Source organism: Meles meles, chromosome 8 (assembly GCF_922984935.1).
Source record: "Meles meles chromosome 8, mMelMel3.1 paternal haplotype, whole genome shotgun sequence".
Taxonomy (NCBI): Eukaryota; Metazoa; Chordata; class Mammalia; order Carnivora; family Mustelidae; genus Meles; species Meles meles.
Window position 1 is genome coordinate 70,006,418 of NC_060073.1, and position 19,257 is coordinate 70,025,674.

At 39.9% G+C, this 19,257-nt stretch overlaps 1 protein-coding gene and 1 non-coding gene across 2 annotated transcripts; one reads left to right on the forward strand and one right to left on the reverse strand.

Moving 5' to 3' along the window:
- The first annotated feature begins 1,204 nt into the window (after positions 1–1,204).
- Positions 1,205–9,975, forward strand: LOC123948791 (cytochrome c oxidase subunit 6C-like). The gene is made up of 2 exons (XM_046015939.1): positions 1,205–1,220; positions 9,761–9,975. The coding sequence occupies exons 1-2, from the start codon at positions 1,205–1,207 to the stop codon at positions 9,973–9,975; spliced, it is 231 nt and encodes a 76-aa protein (XP_045871895.1).
- A 1,974-nt stretch (positions 9,976–11,949) lies between these two features.
- Positions 11,950–12,133, reverse strand: LOC123950228. Its single transcript, XR_006820212.1, has one exon. It is a non-coding gene; the product is annotated as a U2 spliceosomal RNA (small nuclear RNA).
- Between the last annotated feature and the right edge of the window lie 7,124 nt (positions 12,134–19,257).

Consider the following 19,257-nt stretch of genomic DNA (forward strand, 5'->3'; position numbering starts at 1 on the left):
AAGCCTGTGTCCCCTCCAACTGTAGTGACCTGCCTCTGAGAGGGGCACACACTATACTCACTGCAGTACTTCCAGCTTCTGGGAAACTGTGGTATTTAGAGACTTTCCAGAGCAATCAGGAATGCCTAAAAGGCATTTATTTCTTCAATGCCAAACTCGAAGTTACAGAAAAATTTTACAAAATAGTGCTTAAAGCAACACTTAGTTTCCTGAATCTATAAGAAAGATTTCTTACAGAAATCTTTTATTGGTCTCCTCTAATTTTCCACCTTCTCTGGAGGTATAAGTCAACCAATGGAGAACAAGGGGCAGGTTTATCAGTTGGGACTTAAACATGGGCTTGATGGGGTGCCTGGGTGGTTCAGTCGGTTAAGTATCTGCCTTTGGCTCAGGTCATGATCTCGGGGTCCTGGGATCAGACCCATGCAGGGCTCCACGCTCAGCAGGGACCCAGCTTCTTCCTCTCCCTCTGCCCCTCCCCCTGCTTGTGTTCTTCTCTCTGTCTCTCCCTCAAATAAAGAAATAAAATCTTCAAAATAAATAAAGTATGTGAAGAAAAATATCTACCTGAGCACACGTTGTGAAATACATCTGGAGCAAAGAAATCTTCCAAATCAGGTAATAAAATACATGCCAGTTTAAAAAACAAAACAAAACAAAACTATGGGCTTGTCAACTTAGAATCTCAGAGAATCCTTTCCCAGCATCACCGGTATAATGAAAGCAGCATAGACTGGGGCACATGGGTGGTTAAGCAACCGACTCTTGGTTTTGGCTCAGGTCATGGTTCCGGGTCGTGGAACTGAGGCTTGTCCCCCTCCCTCTGCTCCTCCTGTCTCTCTCTGAAATAAATAAAATCTTTAAAAAAACAGAAAACAGCACAGACTGAAAATAGGCTGACCAGAATTTGAAACTAGGTTCTGTCAACAACTGATCATGTGACCTTTGGCAAATTACTTAACTTCTTTGAGGTTCTACATCCTCATTTTGCAATGTTGTGGTGAGAACTTGATAGGTCATCATCAGTACAGTTCCAAGTACACAATAGGTGCTCAATAAATCTTGTTGAGCAAAGTGAATGAATAACATACTTAAGATGACCGGCATAAAGAAGAGTTTAATCAATATTAATTCCCTTCCCACTCTCCACCTTCTCACTTTCAGCTCAGTGTATGTGTTGCCCTTTGGTGTATTTTTCGCCCTAATGGTTGCTCCTAAAGGTAACCAAAACCTATTTTTAACCAGAAAGAAATTAATTAAGGCAGAAAGGGAGCATGTAGTGGAAATGTATTCACTTTAGCTTTCAAGCCTCCAAGGGATGGCCTTGTTTTTCTATTTGTTTTTCTATTTGTCAAAAATAAGTCTAATGTTTAATGGAGAAAATTTTAGATTTTAATTTTCAAAACTATCTTTAGTGTTGCAGAATGAATTAGAGACAAGCAATAGAGAACAGCCATCACTAAATCACGCATTAGAAATTTCTTGTACTTTTACTATGTGAACACACCACGGATCAGTAATTGAGCACATAACTTTAACCTCTGACCAGCCTATATTAGAATCCAAACTCTGGCCAGGCTATATTAGAGTCCAAACTCATTTTTTGTGTGTGAGCTGGGGCAATTTATTTAAGCAATCTCAACCTCAATGTGCTTGTCTATGAAATGTGTTCAAAAAATAGTACCTACTTCATGGGTTTGGCAAAGGTTGAATGAAATAATTACCCTTCCCACCATGGTGCCTGGCACAGGGTTCACTCTTAATAGAGTATAACTATTACTATCATCTCATCTAATACAACCCTGAAAGGTAGCCAGTTTTATTGCTTCTGTTTTACAGACAAGGAAACAGAGTCTTGGATGAAGAATCTAAAAATATTTAGCATATCATCAGGCAAATACTAAAAGCTCAAAATATGTGACCTTGAGAAAAGAGACAAACTGATGGTCTCCAACCAGTAGATCAGGAATTGTGATTAAAATTTAAAGCCAGGCACTGTTCCTTTATTATACTCTGCATGCATTTTCTGTAGGAAGAGGAAACTTGAAATGACCCATTAACTTTCTATCTATTCCTATGTGCTGGGAGGCTATGGCCAGAGTCCTGTACAGCCAGCACATAGCCAATGTAGGTGCTCAGTAAATATTTGGTTATTCAACTAAATGTAAGGGGTGAGCTCCCTGGGACTTTGTGCTAGATCTTCATTGTCAGGAGCTATACCAGCCCCCATTCCTACCCCAGGCCCCCAGACCCCATCTCTTCATTGTGACTTCCTCCCTCATCTTGAGGCTTCAGGAGAATCAACACAGGGCCCTCCTCCTGAAAGGGGAGAAGATACATGCCTTAAACAAAAAAACTTGAGCTTCCCTTGAAATGCCAACATTGCAAATTTCACCTAAAGTTTAAAAAGTGGGCAACTCACTGTGTCGCCTGGGTGGCTCAGTCTGTCAGTTAAGTGCCTGATTCTTGATTTCGGTTCAGGTCATGATCTCAGGGTATGAGATTGAGCCCAACACTGGGTGGGCCTGCAGTCTACTTAAGATTCTCTCTCTGCCCTCCCCACACCCTGCTCATGCTTGCAATCTCTCTCTTAAAAAAAAAAAAAAGTGAGCCATTCACAAATAATTGAGAAATTGTGGTAGAGTCTTTATTAAAAGTAAGTTCTTGAAAGACTGTAACATTTTTGGAGATAGGAGGACTCATTGTTTTAGAAAAGAACATGTTTAAACCTAAATAAGTCCATAGTTTGGAGATCTTTGGATTTAGGATTTAGGATTTCGGATTTGGATTTAGGATTAGAAGAGTCTATGCCCCAAGTCCCAACCCTAACTAATATTTCTTGGACTAATCACCTATCATCTCTGAGATCTGGGTTCTCCACCTGAAAATAATTCCCAGATTTTTCTAAGTAATAAGAGAAATATGTCGATTATAGCCCTTCATAAATTGTGAAATACTCTTAAAAACACTAGTCCTTGTGTCACTGGTCCTATACTAGTCATGCCCTAAGGATACAGTGCTGTGAGACACCAGGTTTCCCAGTAGATGGGCTGTGGATGTCTCATTACCTCCCAGTCACTCTGTGTCAGAGGCTGAGCCACTGACACTTCAGGGTAGAAGTGGACATGAAGAAGAGCTCTGGCACAAGGAAGGGCTAGGTCAGCTTTCCCAGGTCGGTCAAGTAAGGATCCCTTCACCAACTTTCATCCTCATAGGAAAACTCACCTACACTCTCAACAGTCTCCTAGAAGAAACTCCTCTCCCAAAGAATCCAGGGTCTTGGGAGAAAGGAGGAGGCTGGTGGGGGAAGCTCCTGCTCAGCCCTTTCTCCTCAGAAGATACTCGTGTGAGGAGAATGGACTTTTTCATCTTCGCATCAGGGCAAACAATTGGCATGTTTCGTGAGCTCTTCCGTATAGCAGCAGCGTGGTGTTGAGGAAAGAGCTTCAGAGTGACTCAGGGCTTGCTTTAAAGCCCCTGTCCTTTAATTAATGTGTGACCTTCAACTGATCGCTACTTCCTTTGAACTATGGCCTAAGCTTAGGAAAGCCCTGAAGATAGAGGAGACATCACTTCTTAGCTCACCCTGTTGCTCTTAGAAGCCATGCTTTCAGTTCCCAGTTAGATTCCATCTTAAATTTGTCTCCAAATGTTCTTTTCCTGAGTTACTCTAGTCTCTCCTATTGTTTAAACCTCCAATACTATGTTCTTTATCTGAGAAGTTAGTGCCAACGCTTGAATCCAGCACATAGGTTCCCAGTACATGCTTGTTAAGTGCCTGATTCTAGGAATTAATTTAAAATTCATTGTAAGCTCCTGAGTGAAGCCCCCAAAGTACTCAACAAGGCACAAAGCAAGTGCTCAAGAAACAAGAATTGTTAATTCATCGATTCAACATTTATCATCTCTTCCCTCCACTTGATTTGCATCTTCTTTGCTTTGGGAAGTTGAAATTTCCTGCCACGTTTTCCATTTCCCAACTGTCATCAGCTTTGAAGTACAAATTTCCATATTCTTAGAGGATTCTGGAATCTCTCCTTATGGGACACCAAGGTAAATGTGAATTTTAAATAAAAAATAAATACTTTCTTAGATATAACTATCTCCCGTAAAAGCCTTTGGACATACTTGTACCAAAATTTTTTCACTGTTTATCTGAAATTCATATGTAACTGAGATCTGTATTTTATCTGGTAACCCTTCTTAGAGGGTCTTACCAGAAGCAACGATACGGACATAGATGTTGTCATTTCTAAAAATTGAGAAATGACAATTTTGAGAAATGAGGCTCTGTGTTCATTAATTAGTTGGTTTCCAAACATCCCTAAGGAGACAGAAAGCTGCTTTATCTTCCTCCTAGCACAGGTTGTGCTCCTAGTCATGTGTTGGGGAAGAGAGAATCAAGTCCCCCAGTTTCCTGCTTGACATCAAGCTTCCTTCATTCCATCAGTGAGCTGCCCTCTTGCATCCCAGCCACTGGACAGGTGGTTGTGGATATGCCATCAGCACCCAGAAATTACAGCCTCTATCTTTTGTATGTCTCCTAGTGCACTAAATCACTGAGTCCTGAGTTTGTTCTTATTGCTGTTATTTATTTTTTGTTGTTTTCCCTACAGAATTATTTCTTGGACCTGCCTCTTCTTTCCACTTCTCTAGCTGGCTCTGCTAATTTACTGTGTCATCACCTGGGGCCTGGATTACAGCAACAGTGTCCCAGCTCTTCTGGCTCCCTGTATCTGTGCAACTTCCTGCAAATTTATGCTTATTTACCATCCTTCTTCCACCTGGGAATCCCTTTTGGGAGAAGCTGGCATGAGTCTCTATTTTCTGTTTACCAAATCAATGCCAGGCTCCACAACCTGGCCTTCAAGGCCCCAACCCTCTATGGTTTCCTCCCTTTGTCTGCCTTCCATAGACTGATGCAATACAATATCTATTTGCCAGTCCCTGGGCCTCATTCCTGTGCCTAGCTGCATCAGCCCCATCTTTACACTTGCCCTGTGTCCCTAAATCTTTTCCTTCTCCTCTGGGTCAATCCAGGTCCCTTGCCTCCTTCAAAACCCAGCCCATTAGAGGAAAACACAGCCAACTGTGGGGTGGAGAAGGCTGTTCCAAGGGGAAGAAAGCAAAAGAGGAAAACACAAATCGTTCAATAGATTTGATTATGCAAAATTGAAAAGCTTCTTTATGTTAAAATGTCCTATAAACGAAACCAGAGAAACTAGGAAAAATGTTTGCTACATATAATAAAGTTAATATTCTTAATATAATTTTACAAATCAGTATGAAACAGATATTCCAAAAGCAAACGAAGAAGAGATATTAGTGTGTCACACACGGACACAAAATAGAAGAGGCCAGAAACATAGAAAGCCATAAAACCTCAGTAGTATAAGAGAAGTGCAAATTGAAATAACAATGAACTTCCTTTCCCTTTATCAAATGGACATTTTTTAAAGACCATAGTCAATGCTGATATGAGTGCAAAAACAGAAACTTTCACCCATGCTTTAGCAGGATGTTTTTTATACTTTTAAAAATATATATATTTTATATTTAACCTATATTTATTTATATTTAAAAAAATATAGGTTTGAAAAATCTTTTACCTTTTTACCATGTGAACAGTGTTTTCCAGTTTTTTTAACAATAAATATAGATCCTTTTAATGATTAACAATATACACAAATACATTTTAAAAATTAAAGATAGATGAGAAGAGAGGTGAAGGAATTACCTTAATTCAAATGCTCAGCGGTGAGTGTGTTTCTCCCTCTCCCTCTGCTCCTCCCTCCACTCACGCTCTCTCTCTCTCCCTCAAATAAATAAATAAAATCTTAAAACAAAAAGCAAAAAACAACCAAATAGACCTGGTTTAGGAATCCATAATTGCCACTAACTAGCTGTGATTAACCTCTCAAGCCTAGAGACTTTGGCTCACAGGGCTGTGAAGATTAAAACAGAAGAAAAGGGTGTAACTTGTTACCATAGTACCTGATGGTTTTTGTTTTTTTTTTTTTTAAGATTTCATTTATTTATTTGAGAAAGAGAGCAAGAGGGAGAGAGAGTGTCCACACAGAGGGAGAGGGATAAGCAGGCTCTCCTCTGAGCAGGGAGCTCAATGCAGGGCTCAGTCCCAGGCCCCGAGATCATGACATGAGCCAAAGGCAGACAGTTAACAGACTGAGCCACCAGGCACCCCCGTAGTACCTGATGATTTGTAAATATTCAAAAAATGGTAGTATCTGTATTATTGTTCTGTTATATCCTCAGCAGATAATTTCAATGTTCCGCATATAGTAAGTGCTAATTTAAAATGTCTGACTGATGGTCTGATCTTTTAAATCTGTTCCTTTAATAGTCTTAATCTTCTCTACTGACCCCATTCTCTTTTTCCCTTTCCTCTTTCTTCTTCCACATCTGTTCTCTCAATCTCCTTATTCCTTCTCATTAAACTCCTTGTCTTATGGAACAATCTTTCCTAAGTGTCTGAACAGCATTTTCAAAGCCCAACTCCAGCCTTACCTGAAGGTCAGCAGTGTTGACAATGGGTCCCAGTCGTCTCTACTCTTGTTCTTATTTTATTAATACCTGGCTTGAAACTCATCTGTTCTTGGAATGCTGCCTATGCTTGACTACACCTGAGTCTGTTCACAAGGTTGCTTCCTGGGGGCCTGTGATATGCTTGTCTGTTGACCTTTTCTTTCCTCCAGGCAGAAGCTCATTTCATGTTCCTTATGATCCTTCCTGAATGTTTGTGTTCACCAGTCTTATAAATTAAGTTTATAGTATTTATTAGTCAGCCAAATATCCTCCCTTTCCTTCCTCTTTCCCCCTTTCATCCCTCCCACTCTTTCACCCTTCCCCTTCAGAATATAATTATTATTCTTTTCTTTTCCTCTCACATAAATTTGTATTTGCTTCAGGAAAGGAGGATGAATGCTTTTGTGCCTATGATCCATTGGCCTGATATTGACTCTATGTCCTTGTATTTTTTAAAAAGATTTATTTATAAATTTGAGAGAGAGAGGGAAAGAGACAGAGGGAGGGAGAGGAGTCCATAAATAGGAGGGCCAGAAGGGAGAAGGAGAGGGAGAAAGAAACTCAAGCAGACTCTGTGCTGAGTGCAGAGCCTAACAAGGGACTTGATCTCATGACCTTGAGATCATGACCTTAGCCAAAACCAAGAGTGGACACTTAACTGACTGAGCCATGCAGGCACCCCAACTATATGTCCTTGTATATTTTCGGAAGCATACACTGAACATTTTAGAACAACAGATAAGAGAGAACAACAGGAGAATGTGACCATCTGAACAGCACAAGATCTTTCCTTGTAACTCTTATGGTAGTGAGTATGGAGTTTGTCATTAGACTAGATTTGAATCTGTTTCCAGTACTGTGCTCTCTGAGATTTAGCTTCTTTGACTGTGAAAAGGTGATATCATCTGTCTCAGAATGTTGGAATTAAACGTGTGTAAAGCATAAGATACAATCTAAGTCAGAGTAGATATAGGGCATTCTCTAACACAAAGAGAAATGTGAATTTTCCCTTCTCTTTCCTAGATTTACCCATTCTGTGGTATATAATTCAGTGGGGGGGAAAAATAAGACTTACATAGATTAACACTAAACACAATCAAAATTAATTTATCAGATACAACGCTTACTATGTCTCACTTACTCTACTAATAGCACTTTGTAAGATTACCTCATTTAAACCTCATAACAGGTACTATTAGAACCCCAATTTTAAGATAAGGAAACTGACATCCCTATAGTCTCACAATTAGCAAGAAGCAGAGCAGGAAATGTAGTACCAGTGTTCATACTCATAACTGCTGTGTTCTTCTTTTCTCACTCTTGCCTCACACATAGGAACCGAAGAGATATTCAGGTCTTTTCCTTCTAACTCCTTTGACCCAAGTAAAGAAAATCACTACACATTTCCAGAAAAGCAACCCTTACCTTCCAGAAAAGCAGTTGGCTGCTTTTCATACAGGCTAAAATTCCAACCCTGTCTGGTGCAAAGGAGCCGGGGGGGAAAGGGGAGAGACTGACTATCTTCTACTCTCCAGGGTCTAGTTCCTCCAGGGCCACTGACTCTGTAATAATAAGTACTTCAGGGTGTGGAGAGGATGACGTTTAGAGTAAGTCTTTGGGACATCAAGTTAGTAGATCCAACTTGAAGCCATGATAAGGGCCAGAGAGTATTTTGTTCTAGCTAGCCTGTGGCTCTATCCATTGATTTAATGATACCAAAATACCTTGAAGATAAAGACCAATTGTAAAAGGTCTAGACTCTGTATTTAATTCTGATTCAATAATGTTAACATCTCGCCTCGCTGGGTAGGCTTTGCTCTGTGTGCCTCATGAAGACATTCAAGGAGGTGCCCAGAAATACAGTTGACACCTCTTATGTTGATATTTCTTATTGAAATCATTATGGACACTGACTTTTCTTGAAGTAAACTATGTAACCACTAGAAGTTCCACACATTTGTATTTTCTTTCTTTTTTTTTTTTTTAACACTTCTCTGAAATGGATCTTTTTTAGAGGTCAACAGAGGAGTTTTTTTTGTTTGTTTGTTTGTTTTTTTAAAGATTTATTTATTTGACAGAGAGAAATCACAAGAGAGGCAGGCAGAGAGAGAGGAAGGGAAGCAGGCTCTCCGCTGAGCAGAGAGCCCGATGCGGGACTCGATCCCAGGACCCCGAGATCATGACCTGAGCTGAAGGCAGCGGCTTAACCCACTGAGCCACCCAGGCGCCCCCACATTTGTATTTTCAAGCAGAACCTCTAATCTATTCAAAAAGAGATTCCAAAATGATTCCATTTCAAGGTGTGTTTTTAATGAGAAATATTTCTAGTTCAAAGGTGAAGACTGAGCACTTAGGATAAGACCAAATAGCTTCTGAACCCTCATTAATCTATATACCACCTACTTAGACTTGTGATAATTTTGACTGGGTTTAGAGTAAGCTTAGCTTAGCTTAGCAAATGCTTTTTCTTTAAGACTAATTCATGGAGTGAGGTCCCTGGGTATTTAAGGGGTCTGTGAAAGTGGTAACTTTGGGTTTGTAATGGTTAACTTAGTGGGACAGATCAGCTCTGACAGGCCATCACAGATGGTCTTAACTATTTAAAAAATAATGAAACAAGTAATTATTGTGAGCTAGTATAGTTTGGTTAACAATATTTTTCAAAATCTGGGATCCATGATGGCAGGGGCTAAGGTCTATGTGTACAGAAAAAAAAAGTCCTTAATGGTGAAAAGTTTGGGAATTACTGTCCCAGGGTATAAATTAATAAAATCAGCAAGATCACAGGATTTTCAAAATATAGTATAGTTTTGTGTATATTACAAAAAAAATAAATGAAAATAACTGAATTGTAACAGCAGTTCTTTTTAATTTGTAGTCTGTGGGAAATTAACCATTTTCTTCTTTTCTGTTTCTCCAGTTTGTACTTAATTTAATGATATGTATTAATTTATAATTGTAGATATATATAATTTAGTAATTTAAAAAGTTAGACCATGATTTCTAAGCAAGTATTTTAGAAAATACTATACACATTTTAGAAAATAATCTATACACATTTATGCACTATTCTTTTCTGTTTCATTTAATCAAGGTCCTTAAGCCTCTGCCTTTCCTCTATTTCTTCTAGTTCAAACCTACCTTCCTCATTTAATGCTTTTAATGGTGGGCATTTCTGCATCAGTTAGGAAGGACGTTGGGTTTGAGGTTGGTTGAGTTTTGACGAGACCTCAGTCGCAATGCCTTCCTGCCAAGCATCTGCGATTTCATGATGTTGGAGCATTCACTGTATCCTGGGGGGCTGTGGCTTTCTATAAGTTTGCTGTGGCCAAACTAAGAAAGAAGGCATATGCAGATTTCTACAGAAATTATGATTCCATGAAAGATTTTGAGGAGATGAAGAAAGCTGGTATCTTTCAGAGTGCAAAGTAATGTTGGAATGTAAAGAATTTCTTTAAGTTGAGTTCCGTGGAAGTTTGTCACTGACCTGTGTTTCTGAACTATGAACATGAGTACTGAGTTATGAAATAGTTTCTCTTGATAAACAACTAACAGTAACAATAAAACAGTTGATGGTGGAATGACTGATTGGGACCTGAGACTTGATATTGGCTTGCAACTTTCAGAAAATAATGTCAAATCTGTCAATGGATTGGGAGTAGCCTAAAAGGGCCGAGGCCAAAATGTACTTCAAGAAGTCTCAAGAAGTAACTAAATTTGCTTAAGTATTCACGAGAATGAGTCAGTTAGGCCTCCAAACTCTACACTGGGGCATAGCCAAAAGCTATCTTTTCAGGACACAGCCCGGAAGATTTTTTTTTAATAAAAATAAAGTACTGGCTTTCTTTTCCTATTTTAAAGAGCAATATACAGTCAATGTAGAAAAATTAGAAAAGAAAATAAAACTATAAAGCAAAATGAAAGCTATAAAGCAAAAAAAGAGAGAGAGAGAGAGAAGCTTTTTTGAGGGGAGGGGAGAATGCTCTTTTAAAACACAGAATCCAGACTTTTATCCTCAAATGACTCAATCAGAATATCTGGGGTAGAACCTAGAAAGCTGCATTTTTAACCAGCATGCTGGGCGAGCCACTCTTCTAGTGAAGACTAGCAGGTATGGGGTGTTGAACTCAAGATAAATTCGTGGCAAAACATACACTGAGCTCTCTGATGAATTATCTTGCTATATAAGATAACTTAACCTTACACCCCTTTATTGTGTGTGTCATTTGGATTTATTGGCTTCTTTTTAGATATTCTGGCTCAAAATGATTACAGAAGACATCCAAATAAAAAAATTGAGACAGCTAAAACAAGAAAAAAAATTTTTTTAAAGAAAAAAAAATGAGACATCTGATACAAGATTCTATTATTATTATTATTATAATTATTATTACTACCAGTACTGTTATTTTGATTTGAAAGTCTTAGAGTAGTAGAAAAACAAGTAATGTTACTTTTATTGAAAGGAATGAAATTGAAGGGGCACCTGGGTGGCTCAGTTGGTTAAACGTCAGCCTTCTGCTTGGGTCACCACCCTAGACTCCTAAGATCAAGTCCCACTTCCTGCTTTCTGCTCAGCGGGGAGCCTGCTTCTCCCTCTACCTCTGCCTGCTGCTCTACCTATTTGTGCTCTCACTCTCTGTCTCTCTCTCTCTCTGGCAAATAAATAAATAATACCATAAAAGATATAAAATTGAAACAATCCTGACATATTTGGGACAAATGGCTTTGAACACTGAAATATGTTGAAGCATTTCCCTTAGATAGAGAAAGGTCACAGGGTGAAACTAATAGCAAGGATAAAGCAAGCACACAGGAAAATGCAAGTTAAAACAACAGTAGATTCCACTGCACACCTGTTAAGAGTCCCCAAAATCCAGAACACTGACAACACTAAATGCTGGTGAGAACGTGGAGCAACAGGGACTCCTTCCAGTGCTGGTAGGAATGCAAAATGGTATAGCCACTTCCAAAGACAGTTTGGCAGCTTCTTAAAAACTAAACATAATCTGGGGCCCCTGGGTGGCTCAGTTCGTTACGTCTGATTCTTGATTTTGGCTCAGGCTCAGTTCATGATCTCAGGGTCATGAGACTGAGCCCCAAGTCAGACTCTATGCTGGGTGTGGAGCCTGCCTAAGATTCTCTCTCTCTGTGTGCACGCTCTCTCTCTCTCTTTCTCTCTCTCAAAAAAAAAAAAGAAAAAAAAAACTAGACATACTCTTATCATAGAGTCTAGCAATCACACTCCTTGGTATTTACTCAAAAGAGTTGAAAACTTACATCCTCCCAAAAACCCGCAAATGGATTTTTGTAGTAGTTGTATTCATAATTGCCAAAGCTTGGAAGCAACCAAAATGTCCTTCAGTAGCTGAATGGATTAATAATCTGTGATACACCCAGACAGTAGAATGTTATTCAGTGCTAAAAAGAATGAACTATCAGACCATGAAAAGACATGGAGAATACCTCAATGCATATTACCAAGTGAAAGAAACTAGTGTGAAAAGGCTACGTACCGCGTGTTTCCAACTATATGATTCCGGGAAAGGTAAAACTACACTTGATCTTAGCCAAAAGGCCGAGAAGCGAAAACTAAAAAGATCAGCTGTTTCTCAGGGTTAAGGGTGAGGGAGGGATGGGTAGGCGGAGAGCAGAGGATATTTAGGGCAGTGAAACTACTTTGTATGGTGCTACAACACGTTATTATAAATTCAAACCCTCAGTATGTACCACACCAAGAGTGAACCCTAATGTTTGCTTTGGAAGGATGAACTTTGGACTTCGGATGATAATGATGTGTCAGTGTGGTTCTCCAGCTGTAAAAAATACTACTGCAGTGAAGGATTTTGATATGTGGAAGGCTGTGTGTATATGGGGGCAGGAGGAAAGCTCTCTACCTTCTTCTCAATTTTGCTGTGAACCTAAAACTGTTCTAAAAAATAAAGTTTATTTTTTAAAAATGAGAGAGAAACAAAAATAACCTGATACAGGGCTTCAAAAAAGAAAGAATTCTCTTAATTATGCATTCATTCATTCACTGTACTTATCTTGAGGACCTACTATCTTCCAGGTATTGTGCTAGTAAAGAGAAGGAATGTCTGAAAGAATTTTTTAAATTGAGATATAATTGATACATAGCAGTGGAAAGTTTAAACTTATTATCATTGTTTGGCAGTAATTTCTTTCAGAACTTCAAAAACTGTCTGTCCAGACCTGGTAGGAACTAGATGTGTTGTAATTATAGAATTTTATGTCAAATGATAGTTTCATGAAAGATAGAGGAAAAAGAACCCTACATTTCTTGAGTACCTACTAAATGTTAAGCATTGTGATGCCAACTTTACAAACTTTGTCTCACTTAATCCTTATAACCTCCAGGGAGGTAGGTATTTTTATCCCTGATTTACAGATAAGGAAACTGAGATTTAGGAGATGAAGTCACTTGCCTGGAGTCACACACAAAGTGGTTGGCATTGTATTGAAACAAATTTTACTAATTCTGTTCTGAATACATTAATATTGAAGTTCTTTTTTTAAAAAAGATTTTATTTATTTATTTGACAGACAGAGATCACAAGTAGGCAGAGAGGCAGGCAGGGAGGAGGGAGGAAGCAGGCTTCCTGCTGGGCAGAGAGCCGGATGTGGGCCTCAATCCCAGGACTCTGGGATCACGACCTGAGCCTAAGGCAGAGGCTTTAACCCACTGAGCCACCCAGGTGCCCCAATACTGAAGTTCTAATGGAGGTTTCCCTATAGAAACGGAATATTTATGAACTCAGGATTTGTTTTAAAATTTTGGACCTTTTTAAAAATAGCTTTCCTAATGGATAAAGAACATGTGGTATATATACACAATGGAATACTATGCAGCCATCAAAAGAAATGAAATCTTGCCATTTGCGACGATGTGGATGGAACTAGAGGGTATTATGCTGAGCGAAATAAATCAATCAGAGAAAGACAATTATCATATGATCTCTCTGATATGAGGAATTTGAGAGGTAGGACAGGGGGTTTGTGGGGGTAGGGAAGGGAAAAATGAAACAAGATGGGACTGGGAGGGAGACAAACCATAAGAGACTCTTAATCTCACAAAACAAACTGAGGGTTACTGAGGGGGAGGGGGTAAGGAGAGGGTGGTTGGGTTATGGACATTGGGGAAGGTATGTGCTATGGTGAGTGCTGTGAAGTGAGTAAACCTGGCGATTCACAGACCTGTACCCCTGGGGCTAATAATACATTGTATGTTAATAAAAAATAAAAAATTTTTTTAAAAAAGATAAATTTTAAAAAATAGCCTTCCCACAAAAACCAACCACAAAAGAGGAAACTCTCAGAAATGCTTGATCTTGGGGCACCTGCTTGGCTCAGTGGGTTAAGCCTCTGCCTTTGGCTCAGGTCGTGATCTCAGGGTCCTGGGATCCAGCCCCACATGGGGCTCTCTGCTCAGCGGTGAGCCTGCTTCCCCCCCTCTCTCTGCCTGCCTCTCTGCCTACTTGTGATCTCTGTCAAATAAATAAATAAAATCTTAAAAAAAAAAGAAAAGAAATGCTTGATCTTTACTTAACATCCAAGGTTTTTCTCTAGGATTTATAGTTACTCTGTAAGTCCTAATGCTTTTTTTTTTTTTTTTTGAGATTTATTTCTTTATTTTTAGAGTGAGAGAGTGTGCCCACACAAGCAGGGGCAGAGAGAGAGAAAGAATCTCAAGCAGACTCCCAGCTGTGGAGCCTGATTCTGGGCTGGATCCCAAGACCCTGAGATTATAACTGGAGCCAAAGTCACAAGTCAAACGCTTAACTGACTGAATCACCCAGGCACCCCTTGATACTCATCTCATAATCAGATATTGTGACTGGATTGACTGCTCTGTTCCCAGGGTTTATTTATTGAATTGTTCATCAGTGTCTTCATCAGAGAACATCAAAACAGAGACTATTAAGCTTGAGGAAGTATTTATGTTTTCTACTACTAGGAGGCCCCTAGAATTAAACTAGCTCCAACACAGAGACCAGACTCCAGTTAATAGCAGATTAGGAAGAAAATGGTAGGTGCTGGGACGCCTGGGTGGCTCAGTTGGTTAAGCGGCTGCCTTCGGCTCAGGTCATGATCCCAGCATCCTGGGATCGAGTCCCACATCGGGCTCCATGCTTGGCAGGGAGCCTGCTTCTCTCTGTCTCTGCCTGCCACTCTGTCTGCTGTGCTAGCTCTCTCTCTCTCTGACAAATAAATAAATAAAATCTTTTAAAAAAAAAAAAAAAGAAAGAAAATGGTAGGTGCCAAAGGGATGATGACAATTCTGAATTTGCTGTGTTTGAGGCACCTGGGTGGCTCAGTGTGTTAAGCCTCTGCCTTTGACTCGTGTCATGATCCCAGGGTCCTGGGATTAAGCCCCACATCGGGCTCTCTGCTCAGCGGGGAGCTTGCTTCCCCCTCTCTTTCGGCCTGCTTCTCTGCCTACTTGTGATCTCTCTCTCTGTCAAATAATAAATAAAATCTTTTTAAAAAAAATGAATTTGCCGTGTTTGAATTTGCATCACTATCCACAAATTGTCTATATTTTAGGCCTTGTGACTTTCTATGGAGTTTGGACTAATCCTACTCTCATAATAGAAATAGATTGAAGTTGGAACATGCCCTATGAGGATAGTTTCTTAGTAAGGGAGTATTTAGTGCTAGATGGAGAGGTTGGACATAATCCAATGAAGTATTGGAAAGGTAGAACTTTGACCAGGAAAAGTCAAAATAACATGATTAAGAACAAACGGGGTGAAGGCCTAAGGGTCATGAGAGAAAGAATAAAGAGGAAGAAGACCTGTGCGAGAGAAATAGGACTGAACACAAAACTTAGGGTGGAAAGGAGAATCTGGTGTTTCCAGACATGTCCCTGTGGTTGAGCCTGCCATTGCCTCTTGGGCTTAATGTTTCCTGTTTGTCCCTAGATCCACCTTCACTTTCCTTCTCCACTCTAATGCCTAGGACTTCTGTGCCCTGCAACTTTCAGTTAGGGAGGCATAAGGAAGCCGTAGCATGAGAGTGAAGGGAGGGCAGGGCATTCATTCCCTTGGTTTCCTTCTGACAGAGCCACCTCTGACTGGCTGAGTCCCTCAACAAGGACCGCAGCTCCTTTCTAGGCCATCAAACCTACCCATCCCTCCCTCCTTCTCGTCACTTTCTTTATTCTTTTGGACCTTGGGTTGGTAACATCACAGACACTCTTAGGCCCCACTGTGCTTTGTGGAACCCTGATTGTCACATTTGTAATAGTCCCTTTTAGGCAAAAGACCTGTACCCTGAAAACTAGAAAACACTGATGAAAGCAATTGAAGATGATACAAACAAATGGAAAGATGCTCATGGATGGGGAGAACAAATATCGTTAACATCTCCATACTACCCAAAGCAATCTACAGATTTAATGGAATCCCTATCAAAATACCAACAGCATTTTTCACTTAACTAGAACAAACAATCCTAGAATTTGTATGGAACAACAAAAGATCCCGAATAGCCAAAGCAATCCTTAAAAAGAATAATAAGGGGTGGCTGGGTTAAGTGTCGGCTTTTGGCTCCAGTCATGATCCCAGGGTCATACAGAAATACTAAGTGAAATAAGCCTGTCGGAGAAAGACAAATACAATATGATTCCACTCATATGTGGAATTTAAGAAATAACAACAAAGAAAAAAAAGGAAAAACAAACAAAAAAGAGTCTTAAATATAGAGAACAACCTGGTGGTTGCTAAAAGGCTAGGTGAAGTAGATGATGGGAATTAAGAGTATACTTATTCGAAATGAGCACTGAGTAATGTATAGAAATGTTGAATCATTAGGTTGCACACCTGAAAGTAATATGGCACTGTCTGTTAGTTATGCTTGAATAAAAAAATTAAATAGATAAACAAACTAAGAGCAAAAAGAGAGAGAATGAGAGACAATATAAAGAAATTGCCCTACAGTCTTCCAGACATACATAGTTCCTGTGCGGCTAAGTGATATCTCTGATCACATTGTGTTCAATGAGTTTTCCTGCCTTCCTTCCTTCCAAGAATGTGAGCTCCATGGGGGTGAGAAATTCTCATTTCATTAACTTTTGTGTCCCCACAATCTAACATAATGCCTACTATAAAATGGATCGTAGGTATTTGAGAAAAGTTGAATTAAATCAAGACAGTTCTTGAGAACTGGGTACGGGGGATGATTTAAGATTAACAGGGGAAGCGTAATCTGCGGGGGAGGGGGGTAATAGTGGGGGCAAAGATGAAGTACGATTGAATACAGCCAGTGTGGTAGAAGTAGTCTTAATGGAGCAGAGGGAGAAGTCTGAAAAACTACAACGCCATAGTTGCTCCAGTGTTCATGGGGCATCTGTGACCTGGAAAAGAGGACTCTTCAGTCCGAACCTGAGATTATAATCACTATAAGGGAAAATGGGAGAAGGTAGTCACAATCTTTATGAAAACAGAAGCAGTCAGAGCGCTGGAGAAAGGTGCAAAACGCTCACGATCTCCCAACAACAGCCCAGACCCTCTGCAAGCAGCCAGCCCAGAGGAACCAGACTGTAGCTCTCACCTCATCAGTGCTGCTAGACTGCATTCCAGGGCTGAGTTCGTGATCCCATCTTTCCATCTGAGCCTAAGTATAGCTCTAGGTGAGGCCCATGAAAACATCCCGGCCCTTCCTCTACCCTCCCTACTAAATCATAATAACTCCCTCTCATGGGCTGAGTTGTTAAAATCCTTAGCCTGCTAGAGCAAATCAAGGTGAGTCTCAAAGGACAAGAGAGAAACAAAAAAATGAGTTACAGCGTTTCTCACCTAACTAAGAGGAGGCCAAGTTTTAGAGGCCGTTGAAGCCATGTAGCCCGGGTTCCAAGCACAAGGAAGCCTGGGATTTTGACTGTGACTTAGTGTTGGATTTGCTGGGGGCAAGGAAAGGCCTTGTCAGAAATATTGATCCTGAATGAAACATGTGCATGTCCAGGACTGGCTCTATCAGAGGAAAGGACAGATTCGAGATGAGGGGCCTCCAAATGGAGGACAGCATCTCAGAGAATGTGACGGTGAAGCTAAAACTTCAGATGTAAGGAGGAGTGTGCCTGGTGGACAAGGGAAAAAGGCATTCCTGGCGGAACAAACAACTCATGCAAAAATGTACAGGAGTGAGACAGTATGACTTCAGGGTCATCATTACTGGCTAATCAGCACAACAGTTGCGCTTCCTGGTGCCACTCCTTCTATCAGCACACCCAGCTCTGCGATTTGCACCAGGTACCATGCATTCATTTTTTTCATTCATTTCTCAAATATTTATCAAGCCCCTGCTATACAATGGGCTCTGTCCTAGGGGCTGAGCCCACAACAAAACAAGCAAAGTTCCTGCCCTAAAGGAGCCTACATTCTAATGGGAGGAAACAGGAAACAAAAAATAATACATTAGAAGGTGGGGCGCCTGGGCGGCTCAGTCTTTTAGCTTAAGCCGCTGTCTTCAGCTCAGGTCATGATCCCAGGGACCTCGGATGGAGCCCTGCGTCAGGCTCCCTGCTTGGCAGAGAGCCTGCTTCTCTCTCTCCCTCTGCCTGCTGCTCTGCCTACTTGTACTCTCTATCTCTGTGTCAAATAAATAAATAAATGAAATCTTAAAAAAAAAAAATTAGGAGGTGATAAGGGTTATGTCAACAGGTGTTCACCATAGCATAGAACCTCAGTTCCAGAAATATATTACTTAGTATTTGTTTGGCTGTCCATAACAGAAAAACTCACTATTACGGAGACTTACACAATATAGTTTATTTCTCATGTAAAAAAGGTAATCTACAGCTGTTATGGCAAGTTGTCAAGTAGTCAGAGACCCAGGCCCCTTCTAATTCTCTCTTCCACCATCCTTGGGTATAGCCCTACTCTTCATGTTCCAGGACAGATGCTGGAGCTCTAGGAATCACATCATCATCCAAACAGCAGGATGGAGGAATAGAGAAGGGTGCGCCCTCTTCCTTTTCAAAAAACATACAAAGAACAATATATCATTTCTACTTACTTGTGGTTCTACCTGGCTACAGAAAAGTTGAAAAATATTTTTTAACTGAGTAGCAATGGACTCAGGTAAAAGTGAGCATTCTGCTTCTGAAGAAGGGAAAAATGAATACTAGGAAGTATAAATAGTCAACATCTCAACAGGAAACAGTTAATCTCAAAATCAAGCCTGATTTATTTACAAAGAGACTTTTTCTTTTCTTTCTCTTTTCTTTTTCTATATTTAAGACTCTGTTTTGTTCTTTTTTGTTTTCCTCCTTCTTCTTTGTTCATTTGTTTCTTAAATTCCACATATCAGTGAAATCATATGGTATTTACCTTTCTCTGACTGACTTATTTCACTTAACCATTACACCCTCTATATCCATCTGTGATCTGTTTTTTTATGGCTGAGTAATATTCCTGTGTGTGTGTGTGTGTGTGTGTGTGTGTGTGTGTGTGTGTGTTATCACATCTCTTTATCCACTCATCTATCCATGGACGCCTGGGTTGCTTCCATATCTTAGTTACTGTAAATAAGGCTGCAATAAACAAAGGGGTGCATATATCTTTTCAAATTAGCGTTTTCATTTTCTTTGGGTAAATATCTTAGTAGTAGAATTACTGGATTATATGGTGTTTCTCCTTTTTTTTTTAAATTTATTTACTTATTTGAGAGAGAGGAAGAGAGTACACACAAGTG